Source organism: Nannospalax galili, unplaced genomic scaffold, assembly GCF_000622305.1.
Source record: "Nannospalax galili isolate Female #2095 unplaced genomic scaffold, S.galili_v1.0 scaffold899, whole genome shotgun sequence".
In the NCBI taxonomy this organism is placed as follows: domain Eukaryota; kingdom Metazoa; phylum Chordata; class Mammalia; order Rodentia; family Spalacidae; genus Nannospalax; species Nannospalax galili.
Genome location: NW_008343202.1, coordinates 1,117,621 through 1,134,269, shown reverse-complemented (window position 1 = coordinate 1,134,269; position 16,649 = coordinate 1,117,621). Strand labels below are relative to the sequence as shown.

The 16,649-nt window shown below is 40.6% G+C and overlaps 1 protein-coding gene across 1 annotated transcript in view; it reads right to left on the bottom strand.

Annotated features, from left to right (window-relative positions):
• Positions 1–6,694: 6,694 nt before the first annotated feature.
• Septin14 (septin 14) overlaps positions 6,695–16,649 on the bottom strand; it is a 26,667-nt gene continuing 16,712 nt past the window's right edge. Inside the window, exons 8-10 of the mRNA XM_017799653.1 lie at positions 13,389–13,557; positions 10,971–11,103; positions 6,695–6,874 (exon numbers count right to left, since the gene is read on the bottom strand). Of these exons, the coding sequence (XP_017655142.1) occupies positions 6,695–6,874; positions 10,971–11,103; positions 13,389–13,557 (482 nt within the window). The remainder of the gene's footprint in view (positions 6,875–10,970; positions 11,104–13,388; positions 13,558–16,649) is intronic.

The window sequence follows — 16,649 nt, the reverse complement described above, 5'->3', positions numbered from 1 at the left end:
AAATTTTACTAGTAGAGCCTAGCTGGAGGAAGTAGGGCACCAAGGGTGAGACTTGGTATATTATCCATGGCCTCTTTCTGTCTGCCTCTTTCTGTTTCCTGACCTTTTATGATGTGAACTGAGCCTCTTTACCATGGCTTCCACACAATGATGACCTGAGCTGTTTGAAACTATTAGCCAAAATCTTTATTCCTATAAGATGTCTATGTCAAGTAATTTGGCCATGATGATATAAAAGGAACTAATGCAGGTTTCCCACGGGAGAGGGCAGCTTCCCTCCAGGCCGCCATGGCAACCAGGAAAGCAGCACTCGGCTGGAGCTGGAGACTGCCGCACCAAATGCCAGTGGAAGCCACCCGAGCTCTTCAAGCATCTGTGGACCAAGTTCATCTCCAGTGATCCTTGGGGAGTCGAAGCTAGAGCAGCACTTGAAGAAGAAAGCCCTGTGGCAGGGAACCAGTCCCCCACAGGCCCAGCTAACCGAAGTGCACAAGCATTCAACTGCTGCCATGAACCCAGGGAACCTCAAGTCAAAATTCTTCTAAGAATTTAATCTAATTATGGTGAAGTTGAAACTGCAGATGATTGCAGAAGCCTACGCTACCAAAGATGGAGGGCTGGTGGAGGAGAGTGTTGAAGAGGACTTTGCCTTTATGCATTTATAGCATGATTCCTCAAAGATCTCACAAGTCAACAGCCATCTGGATGATAATGGCAGCACAGTTGCTGCTGCTGCTCCTGCTGGAACAACTTGAGTGAGTCGGGGGCCTTCATGGACTTCTACAGCATGGCCAGGGCAGCCTTGCGCCAAGCAGCACTGCTCAAACAGCTGAGAAATGAGTGGGGATCTGTGCCCTCTATCCAGAGGATTATATCTGAAATATTTTAGCCAGAGGAGCAAAATTGTAGCCAGTCAAATAAAGCACATATGTTCCAGGGGATCCAATGCCCTTTTATGACCTCCGCAGGCATTACAGAACATGAGTGTACTTTTATATATGCAGATAAAAACAATGAGAGCCTGAGAACTTAAGGAAAGAAAGAGAACTAGAACTTCAGTCCCCTCCTGTGAGCTGAAGTCATGGTCCCTTCTCATGTTCTGGAGCTGTGGTCCTCTCCTGTGGGTTAGAGTCCTGGTCCTCTCCTATGAGCTGGAGTTGTGGTTCCCCTCCTGTGAGCTAAAGCTTTGGTCCTCTCCTGTGAACTGGAGCTCTGGTTCCCCTCCAATGACCTGGAGCTATAGCCCAGTCCTGTGAGAGGTAACTGTGGTACCCTAATAATAATACGGACTCCCAGTCCCAGAAGGGATGATGGGAATTAACTGTGCTGGATGCATGTTTCAACTGTCACCAGAGAAGTTTCCTTATCCAGCAGATGGTGATTGACACAGAAACTTATGACTTTCTAATGTGCGGGGAGGAAGGGGCTTCTGGGGGGCACTTATCTCTGGGTGGCAATGCCTGTCAGGCTTCGGGAGCTCAGGACTTGGGAATCATTGCAGAGGAGGTGGAGGTGTGGGACAGAGTTCTCCAGACAGCTGGCCAGTTACTCACATGAACTCACAGCAATGTTGATAGCATGCACACATCCTATGCAAGCTTGAGTGGATGAACACACACTGGAGAACATTTGGGAATTCAAGTTAGACTCTATAGGCTTTTTTTCACCCAGACAGAGAGAATACATTGAATGGGGGCGGGGGAGGGATGCAGGGAGCTGTGGATGAGAGAGGGGATATAAATGTCATCAAATTATATTGTCTGGAAATTGCAAAAATTCAATAAAAATGTTATAAAAAATAAAAATAAAAAATTTTAATTTTAAAAAAAGGAATAAAGAAAACTGGTACTGGAGAAGTATTGCTATGAGTAAGCCTGACTGTGAAGTACTTAGGCCTTTGGAACTAGTTTGTAGAAGGAATTTGTAAGAATTTGGAGATGTGGTTTAGAGAGGTCCTAGAATGTTATAAGAAGAGCTTAATAGAGAACTTTGGTAAGGTCTCAAAAGACCAGGATATCTGTAGTAAAGACTACTTATGAGATTTCAAACAGGAACCAGGAGTCTACCGGGAATTGGACCAGGGGCCATGTTAAATATCTGCAAAGATGTATCTATACATCTTTTCATGCTTGAAACTTTGTGAGAGGTTGAGTTTAAAGGTGATGGACTAACTTATTTAGCAGAGGAAAATTCAAGGCAGCATAGCCATTCAAATTTGGCGTGGTTATGGTTGACTACCTTTATGGCTAGGTAGACAGTAAAAATTGGGAGGGAAAAGCAGAATGACTTGAAAAACAAGGTGACTGGTCAGAAAATGTGCAAATTAAAAGTCCTGGACATGGAGGGTTAATTAAGGGACTTGGTGCCCATTAAAGAGAATCCAAGTACTTTTCATGGGAAAATAGGAAATTGGCCACACTCCATCCATCTCAGGCTCCAGGATATAAAACTGTACACTCATTTGTATGACTTCCCCTTCAGAAGAGAGTGCCACTAGGGTACCCTACAGGACCACCTAGAGAAGTGTTTTCCTGGGCTCAGCTTCTCAGACACTTAGAAGTTACTGTAGCACTAAGGGGGGTGCTCTACTGCTCCAGCTGGTAGTTGACGAAGTCATAATCTGCATGGTGCTGCTTTTGTAGGCATGCAGAATGCAAGGTTTCAGGGTCACTGAGGCTTGAACCAAGGGAGATATGGGAAGCCAGGCAATGTCTAACAGGGTCAAACTGACTATGGAAGAGGGCAGTGAGTGAAGCTGTAAAAGTGAAGTTAAAGCAGGGTGTCGTGACACAGGCCTTTAATCCCAGTACCTGGGAGGCAGAGGCAGGTGGATCTCTGTGAGTTCAGACAGGCCTGATCTAAAATGGCAAGTTCCAGGCCAGCCAGGGTTACATAGTGAGACCTTGTCACAAAGAACAGTGAAGCTAAAACCTCAAAGCATCAGTGCTAGAGGCTCCAGGAACATGGACTGTTTCCTAAGCAAAAGTACAGGTAATAAGGCCAGGCATGGTGGTGCATGCCTTTAATCCCAGCACTCAGGAGGCAGAGGCAGGCAGATCTCTGTGAGTTCAAGGCCAGCCTGATCTACATAGTGAGTTCCAGGACAGCTGGGGCTACAGGGAGCCCTGTCTCAAAAAAGACAAAAAAAAAAAGTACAGGTAATGAAAGGAGTCAGCCCAACAGAGAGAGACCATGTGGGAAGGCTACAGAGGTGGGACTGCCCAAGCCCTCTGGAGCTCAAACAAATCCAGCATGTGTCCTAGATGCTGAAGACTTGGCTGTGGAATTTGATGCTTGCCCATTAAATCCCATTTCAGTTTCAGTCTTGCATTTCAATCTTTGACCCCATCCTTCCTTTCTATGTTTCTACTCTTCTCTTTTGGAAAGTATATATTTACTCTGTGGTATTTTATCTTGGCTATATGTAACTTGCTTTTTTATTTTACAGGTGTTTACAGCTAAGAATTTGTTTTCAGATTCAGAAGAGACTCTGGACTTAGACTTTTGGAAAATGTGAGAACTGCTAAGACTTTGGGGACTCTTGGAATGGAGTAAATGCATTTTGTGTGGAGTAAATGCATTTTGTATTATGAGATGTCCATAAGCCTTTTGGGAGCATAGGCAGAACACTGTAGACTGAATATGACATTTTCTCTATAGGGTCATGTTTCAATGTTTGGTCCTGGTTGGTGACGTCATTTTGGGAGTTTGGGAAAGTTTTAGGAGGAGGAGCATAGCTGGAGGAAGTAAGTTACTGGGACTATATCTTAGCCACATTCTGCCTTGCTCTGTTTCCTAACTCACCATGGTGTGAACTGAGCTGTTCTGCCATTCCATCCCCACCATGATAGACTGGAGCCACCAGAAACCATGAGCTAAATACTTTTCCTCTGTGTTATTTATACAAGGTCATTTGCTAAAAGTGATGGAAAAATATGCCGGGTGTGGTAGTGCATACCTTTAATCCCAGCACTCAGGAGGCAGAGGCAGGCAGATCTCTGAGTTCAAGGTCAGCCTGGTTTACATAGTGAGTTCCAAGTCAGCTGGGGCTACAAGGGAGACCCTATCTCAAAAAAGACTCCCCCCCCCAAAAAAAAAGTGTGATGGAAGAATAATTACCACACAGCCTGGATTTTATTGATTTTATGTATGGTATTAACAGTGATTACAATTTTACAAACACTACATTAAAATAAAAGAATGGCATTATAAAAGTATTTCAGTAATGTCACTCACAGCCATGTTGAAAAGCAAAAATAAACTGTTTGAAAAACAATTATCTAAATAAACTATCCATGTTTATAACTAATATACTATCACTGCATTTATTTATTGAACAGATAGTATCCACTATGTGTCAGGAATTGTTCTAAGCCTAGGAATAGATAACTACATGATCAGAACAAAGATTACAAACACTGCATTAAGGTGAAAGAATGACAATATAAAAGTATTTCAGCAATGTTGAAAAGTAATAATAAACTATATTGTTGGAAAGCCAATTATCTAAACTATTCATGCATACAATACAAGTAATATGCTATCATTGCATTTATTTAACTAATGTATCTACAGTGTGTCAGGAATTGCCTGTCCTGAGCCTAGGAATAAATACAGAACAAAGATGCCTGTTCTTAAACAGTTTCCACTACAATATCATGTGTTGTACTTTTTCCTCACCCACGTGTAAGATGACTTAACAGCATCTATGAAGCTAATTGTGAATTTATTTCTTTCTCATTATTTTTCACATAAAACTTTTCCATAAAGATATTATAAGCAGAAATTATAAAGTGTTTGAGGCTATACAGTGATAGACTTAAAAATGCTACATTTAAAATAGATGCAGTAATAAAATTTCTAGAATTGTACTTTATTCTTTTAAGAATTGAGAATTCTGTATTAATCCTGATGTAGTTGGAGTAAACAGAGGCAAAGGCCTTCAAAGGTTGCATTGTAATAGAATGAGTCACGGTGAAGGTCAACCACATTCAAATAGACAACTAATGAAAAGCATATGAAATACAAAAAAGCATTCAGTATATAAAATCAGAAGGAAGCTTTCAAAACAACAAAAAATACCTTGTATTGTGTGAACTGTATAATTTTGATATCTTTGACTTGAACATATAACCAAAATCTTCCAGGTTTAATGTTATTGCCCAAATGCTACTTGTGGCTATTCATCATACTCTGTCATTATCCAGCTTTTGAATCTTTCATTTTATAATTTTACAAGTCTGACATCAACATATAGGAGCAAAACACAACTTTACTGTAATGAAAATTATCAAGGAATTATTATCAATAGAATTTGATAAGGAAACTGACTACTTTAAATTTTTATTTTGATTTATTTAATTTTATGTGTATAAGTGCTTTGCCCGCTTGTATATAAGTGTACTACATACATACAATGTCCATAGTGGCCAGGCATTGGATCCCTAGAACAGGAGTTACAGGCTGTTGTGAGCTGCCATGTGGATGGTGGAACCCAACCTTGGGTTCTCTGCAAAAGCAGAAAGTGCTCTTAACTGCTGAGCCATCTCTCCAGCCCCTATAATTACCTTTTTATAACAATATTTTGTGTTGATGAGCCCTCAAGAAAGATTCAGTACAGTCAAACATGGTGGCTCACACTTGTAATCCCAGCACTCGGGTAGCAGAGACAAGAGGATTCTTGTGAGTTTAAGGACAACCTGGTCTATATAGCAAATTTCTATACTCAGAAGGTACCTGCACAGTAGCCTGTACTCGAAAAGATTCATGAAACCAAGAAAGCAGAGTGTGGCTCAAGAAAAACTTATTTAAAATCCTCAGGGCTCCACAAGGAAAATGGAGGTGCTTCAAAAGGGATCAAGAGCACTACTCTTGTACCAGCTAAGGCTACATCGTGAGACCCTGTCTAAATAAAATAAAATAAAATAAAATAAAACAAAATAAAATAAAAGAGCCAGGTGTGGTGGCGCATGCCTGAAGTCCCAGCACTCGGGAGGCAGAGGCAGGCGGATCTCTGTGAGTTCAAGGCCAGCCTGGTCTACATAGTGAGTTCCAGGACAGCTGGGGCTACAGGGAGACCCTGTCTCAAAAAGACAAAAAAAAAAAAGGCAAACAGAAACTAAAGAGATAGCTCACCACTTAGGAGCACTGGCTGCTTTTGCAGAGGACCCAGATTCACTTCCCAGCACCCACATGGTGGCTCAAACTGCCTGTAACTCCAGCTTCAGGGAATCTGATGCTCTTTTCTTGTGTCCACAGACTCCTGCACACACGTGGTACACATAAACTCATGAAGGCGTCTGCGTATGCATGCATGCAAACCATAACTCTTAAAACAAAAAACATACAGGAAAGAGTCCAAGGGGACAGGAATTATAAAAGTCAGGACTGAAATCAAAGGTGCAACTCTGATAAAGGAATTTCCTCTACCTAACTACCTATGTTCACACTATGCTACATAATTCTTTCATTATTTGATTAATACAATACTTACTGGGTACTACTGAATGCTAGTTACAGATATGCAAGATATGTAAGGTCTCTTCCAAGTATTTGACATTCTAGTTAAAAATGATATGCACTAAATAATCTTTCAAAAATTAGAACTTAACCAGAGTTAAGTGCGATGAAGACAATCTCACGGGTTGATGAACAGAGGTGACAGGGCTCTACAACATAGGCTGGTAAGAAAAGACTATTTCTTACGCTCTTTCTCTTTCTTTACATTGGTACACGCCTGAGTCTGTGATGTCTCAGAGGCAGCCTTTGTTTTATAAAAATCTATGATTTCCTCTTCCAATTTTCTTCTCTCTTCTTCAAGTTTCAGTATCTCCTCTTGTTGAATTCTTTTAAGGTGCTCAAACTTGTCCTGCAGCTGTAAAACAAAGTAACCCTATACTCAAAAAGATTCACGAAATCAAGAAAGCAGAGTGTGACCCAAGAGAAGCTTATTTTAAATCCTTGGGGTGTCACAAGGAAGACAGAGGGCTTGAAAAGGGGTCCAGGGCACCACTCCTGTACTCCTCAAAGTTGGAAGTCATTAGTAGTCATCTTTAGATCCCTTTGTAGTAGCTCAAAACTATCAAAAGATGAAATTACAAAAATCTAGCTTAATGGTATATAACTTGTATTTCTGTTTCTAGAGTTGGGCAATGGACTATTCTAGATGTGTTTTCTTTTTCTTTTTTGGGGGGGTGGTTAGGGGAGGTTGAGACAGGGTCTCAAGCTGGCTTGAAACTTGCTATGTAAACCAAACAGCCTCAATCTCACAGAGATCCATCTGCTTCTGCCTCCTGAGTGCTGGGATTAAAAGCATGTGCCACCACCATGCCTGACTACATTTTATATTGTTATATAAAATATGATGAGTGTGTCTAGGTGATGAGCAGAGGAGTTTGGTTTATAGGCAGAAGAAAGTACTTGCTGCACATATGCGAGGACATGAGTTTGAATCCTCAGAACCCACATAAAAGCCAGGTGCAGTTATGTGTACATCTGTAACCCTAGCGCTCTTGCAGGGAGATAGAAGCATAGACAAGCAGATCTCTGAAGCTCTAGGCCAACTTGCCTGGTATATGCAGTGGTGTACAATGAGAAATTCTGCCTCAAACAATGTAGAAGGTAAAGACTGGCATCCATGGTGTCCTCTGACCTCCATCTGTGTCCTGGCACATGCATGCCCTTTTTTACACACACACACACACACACACACACACACACACACACACACTCACAGAGATTAAAAATAACGATAATATATCAGAAAAAATAAAATCTTTTGGTCAAAATCTGTAGTAAGATAAAATATGATCATATGCCAGGTGTGGTGGCACACGCCTTTAATCCCAGCACTCAGGAGGCAGAGGCAGGGGGATCTCTGTAAGTTCAAGGCCAGCCTGGTCTACATAGTGAGTTCCAGGACAGCTGGGGCTAGAGGGAGACCCTGTCTCAAAAAGACCAAAAAAAAAAGATATCATCATATAATAATAAAGGAGCCAATGCATCAAGTGGATATAACCATTATACTCACCCAACATTAGAGCACCAATAAATAAATATTAACAGAACTTGAAAGATAAAGAAACAGCAATGCAATGGCAGTATGGGACTTCAATACCACCTGCTACGGTTGCCATATGTCCCCCGAAGATCATATGTTAGACACTTAATTCTCAGTAGAGCACTGTTTATGGTAGGTAGTTAAGAGGTGGTGGGCCATGCGGGCAGACCCCTCATTAATAGATTAATGTTCCGTGGGGGAGAGTTGTTCCGGGAATAGCATGATTTCAGCCCTCTCCCTATTCTCTCTTGCTCCTCTACTTTTTGCCATAGGAAAGTAAAATAAGTTGTTGCATCAGTTTTTCCTGGCGAGGCCATACAAATGATAGACAAAAGTAACAATTCCACCCAAGTCTAGCTTGGTGAAACAATGACCTTAGGGGGCTTACTTCCAGGAGCATGTGGAAGGAGTTACTTATAGGAATGTGGGTGACCACAAAACAACTGCATCGCTGAAGAGTCACCCTAGCCTGGATGACGAGTCCCCGATAGCTGCAAGCTGGAGTTCCCCACCCCTTCCAGTTAACTTTCTATCCATGATATACTCCAGCACCACCTGAGACCATGTGCAGCTGGGGCAGATTTCCATTCAACTGGAAAAGGGATGTTGGGATGAGCAGCTGGATGCTCAGATAAGAGTCTAATGACTTTCTGTACCCTTCCTTCTATAAGGGAGTGTCCACAGGCCTGTCTTGTGAGGGTCTGTTGGGGTAATCATGGCTACTCTGATTAAGATGGTAATGGCTGTGATGCTCAGAGGACAGCAGTTCACAACAGAAGCCTTCACAATATATGGGACTCCTCAGACTTCACCTTCCCAGTCTCCAGAACTTTAAGAAGTAAATATTCTTTATTTTGTTATATTTTATTTGGTCTTTTTGAGACAGGGTACTCTTGTAGCCCCAGCTGGCCTAGAATTCGCTATATAGACCAAGTTGGCCTCCAACTCACAGAGAGCCTCCTGCCTCTGCCTCCCAAGTGCTGAGATTAAAGGTTTGTGCCACCATATCCAGCTAAGAAGTAAATATTCTTTTTTTTTTTTTTTTTGTCTTTTTGAGACAAGGTCTCCCTGTAGCCCCAGCTGGCCTGGAACTCACTATGCAGACCAGGCTGGCCTCGAACTCACAGAGATCTGACTGCCTCTGCCTCCCAAGTGCTGGGATTAAAGGTGTGCACCACCATCCCTGGCTGAGAAGTAAATAGTCTTTATAAATTACTCAGTCTCCTCTATGCTCTTTCAGAGTCATGAAATGAGCTAAGACAGAAATCCACAATGTGAAATGTACCTGTTTAGTAACAGTATCCTAAAGAAGTGCCTTTGAAAATTAGTAATAAAAAGCCAAAAGAATTTAGAGAAATAGGCTAGAAAGGAATTATATGGTGATTACTGAGGCACTAAGGGAAATTCTGATGAGATCTCAGATAACAACAGTCATAGGGAAAGACTAACTTAACTGGGATTAGTCAGGGATTACTTAATTGGTCATGATAAGAATGTCAATAGAGGGGCTGGAGAGATGGTTCAGGGGTTAAGAGCACTGGCTGCTCTTGCAGAGGACCCAGGTTTGATTCCCAGCACCCACATAGCAGCTAACAACCATCTGTAACTCCAGTTCCAGGAGATCTGACGTTCTCTTCTGACCTCCTCAGGCACTACACAGTATGGGTGCACTTATATACATGCAGGCAATACACTCATGTGTATAAAATAAAAATAATATATAAAATGTTTTTTTAAAAAAGAATGCCAGTAGAAACATGTATAGCAAAGTACTTTCTGGTAAGGTCTGAGAAATGAGGAACAAGGTATTGGAACCCAGACAAAAGGCTTTCCTCATCACATAGCTGGAAACAGCTTAGCTGAACTGTTTCCGTGTCCAAGGGCTTTAGTGAACATAACATTTAAGAGCACTGGGCTCTAGGGGCTGTATGGCTTCTTTAACTGCATACAGTAAAATATGGAAGACTAGAAATTATTTAAAGATAAAATTCATAACTAAGTTTGTAACAGTAACATTTTGACAACTGCAAGCAATCGAAAGAAGTTTTTAAAAGGAGTTAAGGATATATCCAAGCAATCATCTGCTAAAGAGATTAATATACTTAGAAGCCAGTTTTATTTATCAAGACAATGGGGAAGGCCCTGAGGAATTTGAGAGGTCCTGAAGCAAGCCAGGATACTGAGCCAGCTACCCAGACAGGTGTCCCAGGGACCTCAACATTCACTACTATGCAATACATCAGAATCCTGCTCCCTGAACTGTGCTGCAGTGCCCTTTAGTAACCCAGTCAATGACAAGGGATCCCCAGTATGGCTTCATCTGATGCTCGAGAAGGTGCAAGTTATAAATCTTGGGTTTATTCATGTGGTACTAATTCTGTAGGCATGCAAAGGCAGGAGCTCTGGGACCATGGAAGTTTCCACATAGATTTCAAAGAATAGCATAGGTGGCCTGACGGCCTGAATGGATGCCTGCCACAGGATAATAGGCAGGATAATGCAGAGGAAGCCCAACAAGGTAATGGCTAATGGAGCCATGGAGATGGGGCAGCCTCCAAGACCACAAAACTGCAGGGTCCCAGCATGCACCTCTATGCTGGGAGAGCTCAGTCAGGAGAATCCAACTTAGAAGAGCGTCTGGGTGAACTGAGAGTGCAGCCCCTACCCTGTTATATCATAGATGTGGAATATGTAAAAGGCAAACTCAGAAAATGCTTCAGAAAAACAAAACAAAACAAAATTACATTCAGAGCCTACATGGTGAATAGCTTACTTTTTGAAAGATAATGCATTTCTTCACACACACACACACACACACACACACACACACACACAAAAGTCACTGATCCTTTGAAAATATTCCCCCCAGAAATAGTTCACATGCAATATATATCAAATGGGTGGTACGTGCCTCCTTTTCAGCATCTTTAAATGTCGCTTCCTTCTCCTTCACTCGCTGCATAAACGTTTGTTTCAACTCTTCTTCTTCCCTCTGACACTGATCATGGAACTCTTTTCTTTTAGCTTCATACATCTCTTGAAAACTGAATAAGAAATTTTATTCTTTACTAAAAATGATAATATATGGACAGTGAGATAGCTCAATGGGTAAGGGCACTTCCACTGAGCCTCAGGACCTGAGTTTATTCCCCAGGACCCACTTGGTGGAAAGAGAAAATTGATTCCCACAACTTGTTCTGTAATCTCCACACGTACACAATGGTATGCAAGTGCGTATGCGTGTGCTCACGTACACACACTATTAATTTAAAATTTTAAATGCTGTTCTAGTTGGCCTTCAATTGCTGTGACAAAACACTCTAACCAATACCAACTTGGGGAGGAAAAGGTTTATTCTGTTTACATTTCCCAGGTCACAGTTCATCACTGACAGAGCCCAAGTTGGGAACTCAGTGTAGGACCCTGGAGGCAGGAACTGAAGCACAGGCCACGGAGGAACGCTGCTTACTGGCTTGCTCCCCTGGCCTGTGCAAGGCCTGCTTTCTTATCTAACACAGGACCACCTGCCCAGGGATGGCACCACCCACAGTGGTCTGGGCCCTCCCACATCACTTAGTAATCAAGAAAATGCTCCACAGACATGGCCACAGGCCAGTTCAATGGAGGCAGTTCCCCAGTTGGGGCTCCTTCTACTCAGGTGTGTCAGGTTGACAACCAAAGCTATCCAGCACAAATAGTAATATAAATAAACATGTAGCTGTATATTTGTATGCTATGTACTATAAAATAACATTTAACAGTATTCTTTGTAGCAACACAGAATGGAAATTCCTATATTATGAGGTGTAAAACTTGAGGCATATTAATTATATGAATGTATATGAACGCATAGTAAATACTTATGTCAATAATTTATTTTTAATGATTTTTTATTTTATGAGCGTTTTTACCTACATGTATTATAAGTGCACCATGTGTATGCAATGTCCACAGAGGCTAAAAGAGGGTGTTAGGTCTCCTGGAACTAGAGTTACAGACAGTTGTTAGCTGCCATGTAGATGCTGGGAACTGAATCCAGGTCCTCCACAAGAGCAGTCAGTGCGCTTAACCTCTGAGTCATCTCTCTATCTCCCAATGTCAGTAATTTCTTATTCCCATACTTTATAGCATATCTTCTTATATCTTTGGGCAATACAATTTGAGGAAAACAGTATGAGACTGTTTTCAAAATAGTTCAAATAATGCCAGGTATGATGGCCAACACCTTTAATCTCAGTACTCAGGAAGCAAAGCCAGGTGGATCTCTATGAGAAGAGGCCAGCCTAGTCTACATAGTGAGTTCCAGGCCAGCTGGGACTTCAGGGAGACCCTGTCTTTAAAAAAAAAAGTTCAAATAACCAAGGCATCTTTTTTTGTTGTTGCATTTTGATTTTTTGAGGCGGGGTCTCTCAGTGACCCTGGCTGGCCTGGAATTGGCACTATGTAAACCAGGCTGGCCTTGATCTCACAGAGATCCTGAGTGTTGGGATTAAAGGCTGTGCCACCATGCCTAGTGGTTTTGAGTTTTAGTGTTTTTTCCTTGAGCTATCTTTTAAAATATCCTTCACTTAGTTTAGGGTTAGGGAGATGGCGCCATACATAAAGTGCCTATTATATAAGTGGAGTGCAGCAATGCATGCCAGTAATCACAGAACTGGGTGGGGAAGGGCAAAGGCAGAAGGATCCCTGGGGCTAGCCAGACCAGTTAAGTCTGTAAGTCTAGGTTTAGTAAGAAACCCTGTTCTAAAAAGTAAAGTGGAGAGTGATCGAGGAAGACATTCAATATCTACCTCTGGCCACACACACACACACACACACACACACACACACACACGCACACACACGGCTCAATTTTGGTTGTCTTCAGAGAACTTTAATTAGTGTAACTTCATTACATTACTATAGAACTATAAATACTTTTGCAGCCAAATAGTATCACCCTTTGATATAGTCAAATAATCTGTTCTCAAACTTTTTCACTTGAAGGACTTCACATAACTCTTTTTCGACACTTTTCCAGAAAACTCTTCTTAATATCTTTTGTCAATATATGCTAACATTTAATGGTTTCTCCCTAAACTTCTGTTTCATGTAAATACAAAAATTTAAACAAAACAATAATGTTTTCCTTGAATTCCTAGTTCAGTCATACAATATAAAGAACACTGGCATTATGTTGCTCATGCTGTCTCCATCTAAGTCTGAAGAGGATTAAAAACCTAACAATTCAGGATGGACGACTGTAGTCTCCTTCCCAGTGAGCATACCTTGTGGTTTTAAGGCCCTTCGAAATTATTGACTCACCTGTGACAGCAACCTCTGTACTTACCTCACCGGCTGATTGTCTGGGCCCACATCAGTGAAGCCTAGTTTCTGCAGTCTGTTGGACCTGTAACACTCATAGTGCTGATTGTGGGTTTGCTCCTTCAGGTCTTCCATATTGGTACAAAGAAGCAAATCCCGGAGCTTCACAAAGTCACAGTGATTTTCATTTTCCACTAGTCAGAAAAACAATGAATCCACAACATTCACTATCAATCACTGGCATTCAATAAGCATCCCTGGCTGAACGTGTGACAAACATTAAAAATAATGGATGAATAATCTGTTTAACAGGCAGAGCACTGTCTTCTGAGCACAACAGTCACTACCATCTTCACCAGAGCAGCTATGATTACTCAAAAGCGACCCCCAAGATCAGGCCTGTTGACATTTCCTCATAGTTCACAGAAGAGCTAAGGAGGATCACTTGATCCTCAACTGAGAGCTTAGCCACTCTCTCCTGTACCTTCCCGCCAGTTTTTTGTAATTCTACCAAGCTGCACATGTCTTGTGATCTCAGAAGGCGGTAGAGTATATAGAGTATGGAAAGTCAACTGTGGGGCATGGGATGGGAAGCCAGCTACACAACCATGGAGAAGTCATCATTCACACTAGGTGAAACTTTTCTGTGGTGTGGCTGTAAATAACTCCTCACCTATGCTCTGTAAGTAAGCCCAATACTCATTGATTCACCAAGCTAGGCTTGGACTTTGGTCTGTCGTTGGTGGCCTTTCTAGGGGGAGTTCACATTTGTTCACATCTCCCTGGGAAAAGTCACTGCATCACAATGTAACTGATTACTTAATATAATAATATAAGACTAGGTAAGTTAAAGATCACCAAATTTTGCTTTAAATGTACTATATAAGAATACATGGCAAATAGTAAAATAAAAAAGTTATGTTACTATTTACCATAATTTTCATTAAAGGTTGTTTAGTGTTCTACACACTACTATCAGGGTGTTCACAGACACAGTGTAATATAACTTCACTAAAATAAATAATTTTTAAAGTAAATTCTTCTAATAAAAAAGACCTTAAAATTATACAAGACTCAGTTATCAAATTATATTTATGTCCCATGTTTATGACAATAAATTGGCCAATGTCTAAAATTAGTTAATGAAATCACATAACTTACTATCCAGCTGAGAACTCCAGATCCTCCTGCCTCCACCTCCCAAGTGCTGGGATTACAAGTGTGTGCCACCACACCCGGTTTCTGTGATGTTAGGGATCAAACCCAGGGCTTTGTGTCTGGCACACTCTACCCATCCCCAGCCCTCTTATATGCCTTTCTTCCTGTCTTAGAGAATTTCCTTGATGGAGAAGCAAAGTCCTGCAGGTATTTCTGTTGATTCCTTGATTATTTGTTTGGTATAGATTTTTGCTTTGTAGTTTTTGTGAGGCTTACACAAATATCTTTCGATTAAAAAAAGTTGTTTTGAAATGACACCAACATAACATTATAATAAAAAAATAAGAATATACTAAGAAAACATTCCAGTATATTCTTTGCTCCCCATATTTTTAATTCTAACATCGTAATTTATATCTTTCTATAACAGCCTATTGGTCAATATATTAATGTAGCTTTTATATTCAATTATTTTGGTTTTGCTCTTCATGCTAAACATATGGCTTATGTACCATTATTGGGATATCAGTGCATGGAGTTCATTTGCACACTTATTGTGATCATCCAGTTACCTTCCTCTGTTTACTTCTTACTCATGAATATCTCTTTTCATTTAAAACAAAACAAAACAACCTCATTTAGCATTTAGCATTTATTATGGAGTATATTCTCACAGCTTTAGCTTTTCTGGAAATGTTTTTATTCCCCTATTTCTAAGGGATACCTTTACAGAATATAATATTTGGAGATGACTTTTTTCCCTTCAGTACTATGAAATTTTCATGAAGTTCTGCTCTGTCCTGTGAGGTTTCCACTGTGACATCTGCTGTCTGGGAACTGAGGCATTACTGTGAGTTACTTGTTCCCTTTTTCTTGCAGCTTTGAGAATCTTCTTTGAACTCACAGAGATTCTCCTGCCTCTGCTTCCCGAGTGCTGGGATTAAAGGCATATGCCACCACACCAGGCTATCTCTCACCTTTGAACTTGATCATAAGATACCTTGGGGAACTGGAGAGATGGCTCAGCGGTTAAGACCAGTAGCTCCTCTTGCAGAGGGCCTGGATTCAGTTCCCATCGCCTACATGGTTGCTCACAACCATCTGTAACTCCCATACCAGAGGCTCCAACTCCCTCTTCTGGCCTTTGCAAGCACTGCACATATAGGTGCACATAGATGCTCTCAAAAGACTCATACACATAAAGTAAAAATAAACAAACCTAAAACAATTTTTAAAGATACCTTGGTTGAGTTTGGCTCAAACCTTTGGCTTTCCTGTACATGGATATTTGTATTAGTTTTTACATTTGCAAAGATTTCTGTTGTCATTTCCCTGAATAAGCTTTCTGCCATTTTGGCACTCCCAACCCAAATGTTTGCTCTTTTAGGGCTGCCTCAAAGGAAGTTTTCCTAGGTTTTGTTCATTCTTCATTTTTTCCCTCACAGCTGCATATTGAAGGAGACTTTGAAATATTTCTAATTATTTCTCCTATTGATTTAACCTGTTACAGAAGCAACATTAATGGAAGTGGAGGTCACCATGTTCAATGAAATAAAGCAGGAAAAGAAAAATATCTTATTTTGTGATTGTACTCATATATGAATGCTAAAAAGCAATGACCTGAATGTAGATAATGTCTGCTTGATGCTAGGAAGTGGCAGAAGGGAGCCTGGATAATGGGTACCAAGATACAAACGAATAAAATAAATTCTAGCATTCTGCTGCACAGAGTCATGGCTGTAGTTCACATTAACGCTGTATGGTCATAAAAATCTAGCATAGAAGAACTCAGTCTTCAAATAATAAATTATAAGAAGAAAAGTTAATTACCTTGATTTAGTCAGTGTGCTTGATATGTATGTGTTCAATAACACACTCATTGATATGTGCAATTAGCACATGTTAATCAAAAAGAAAGCACATATAAAATTATTTAATTAGCTTAGAAAAAACCCACATAAGTCCTGTGTTTACAGGTCCAGATGACTATGATATGCCATGTACTATATATGATACAGTGGCAAAATTTTATATATCTATATTTTATGTAGATATAAAATATAGAAAGTGAAAAAGACAAGAGAAAAAAACCAAAAAATTTAAATAAAATATGCTATTTATTATATTT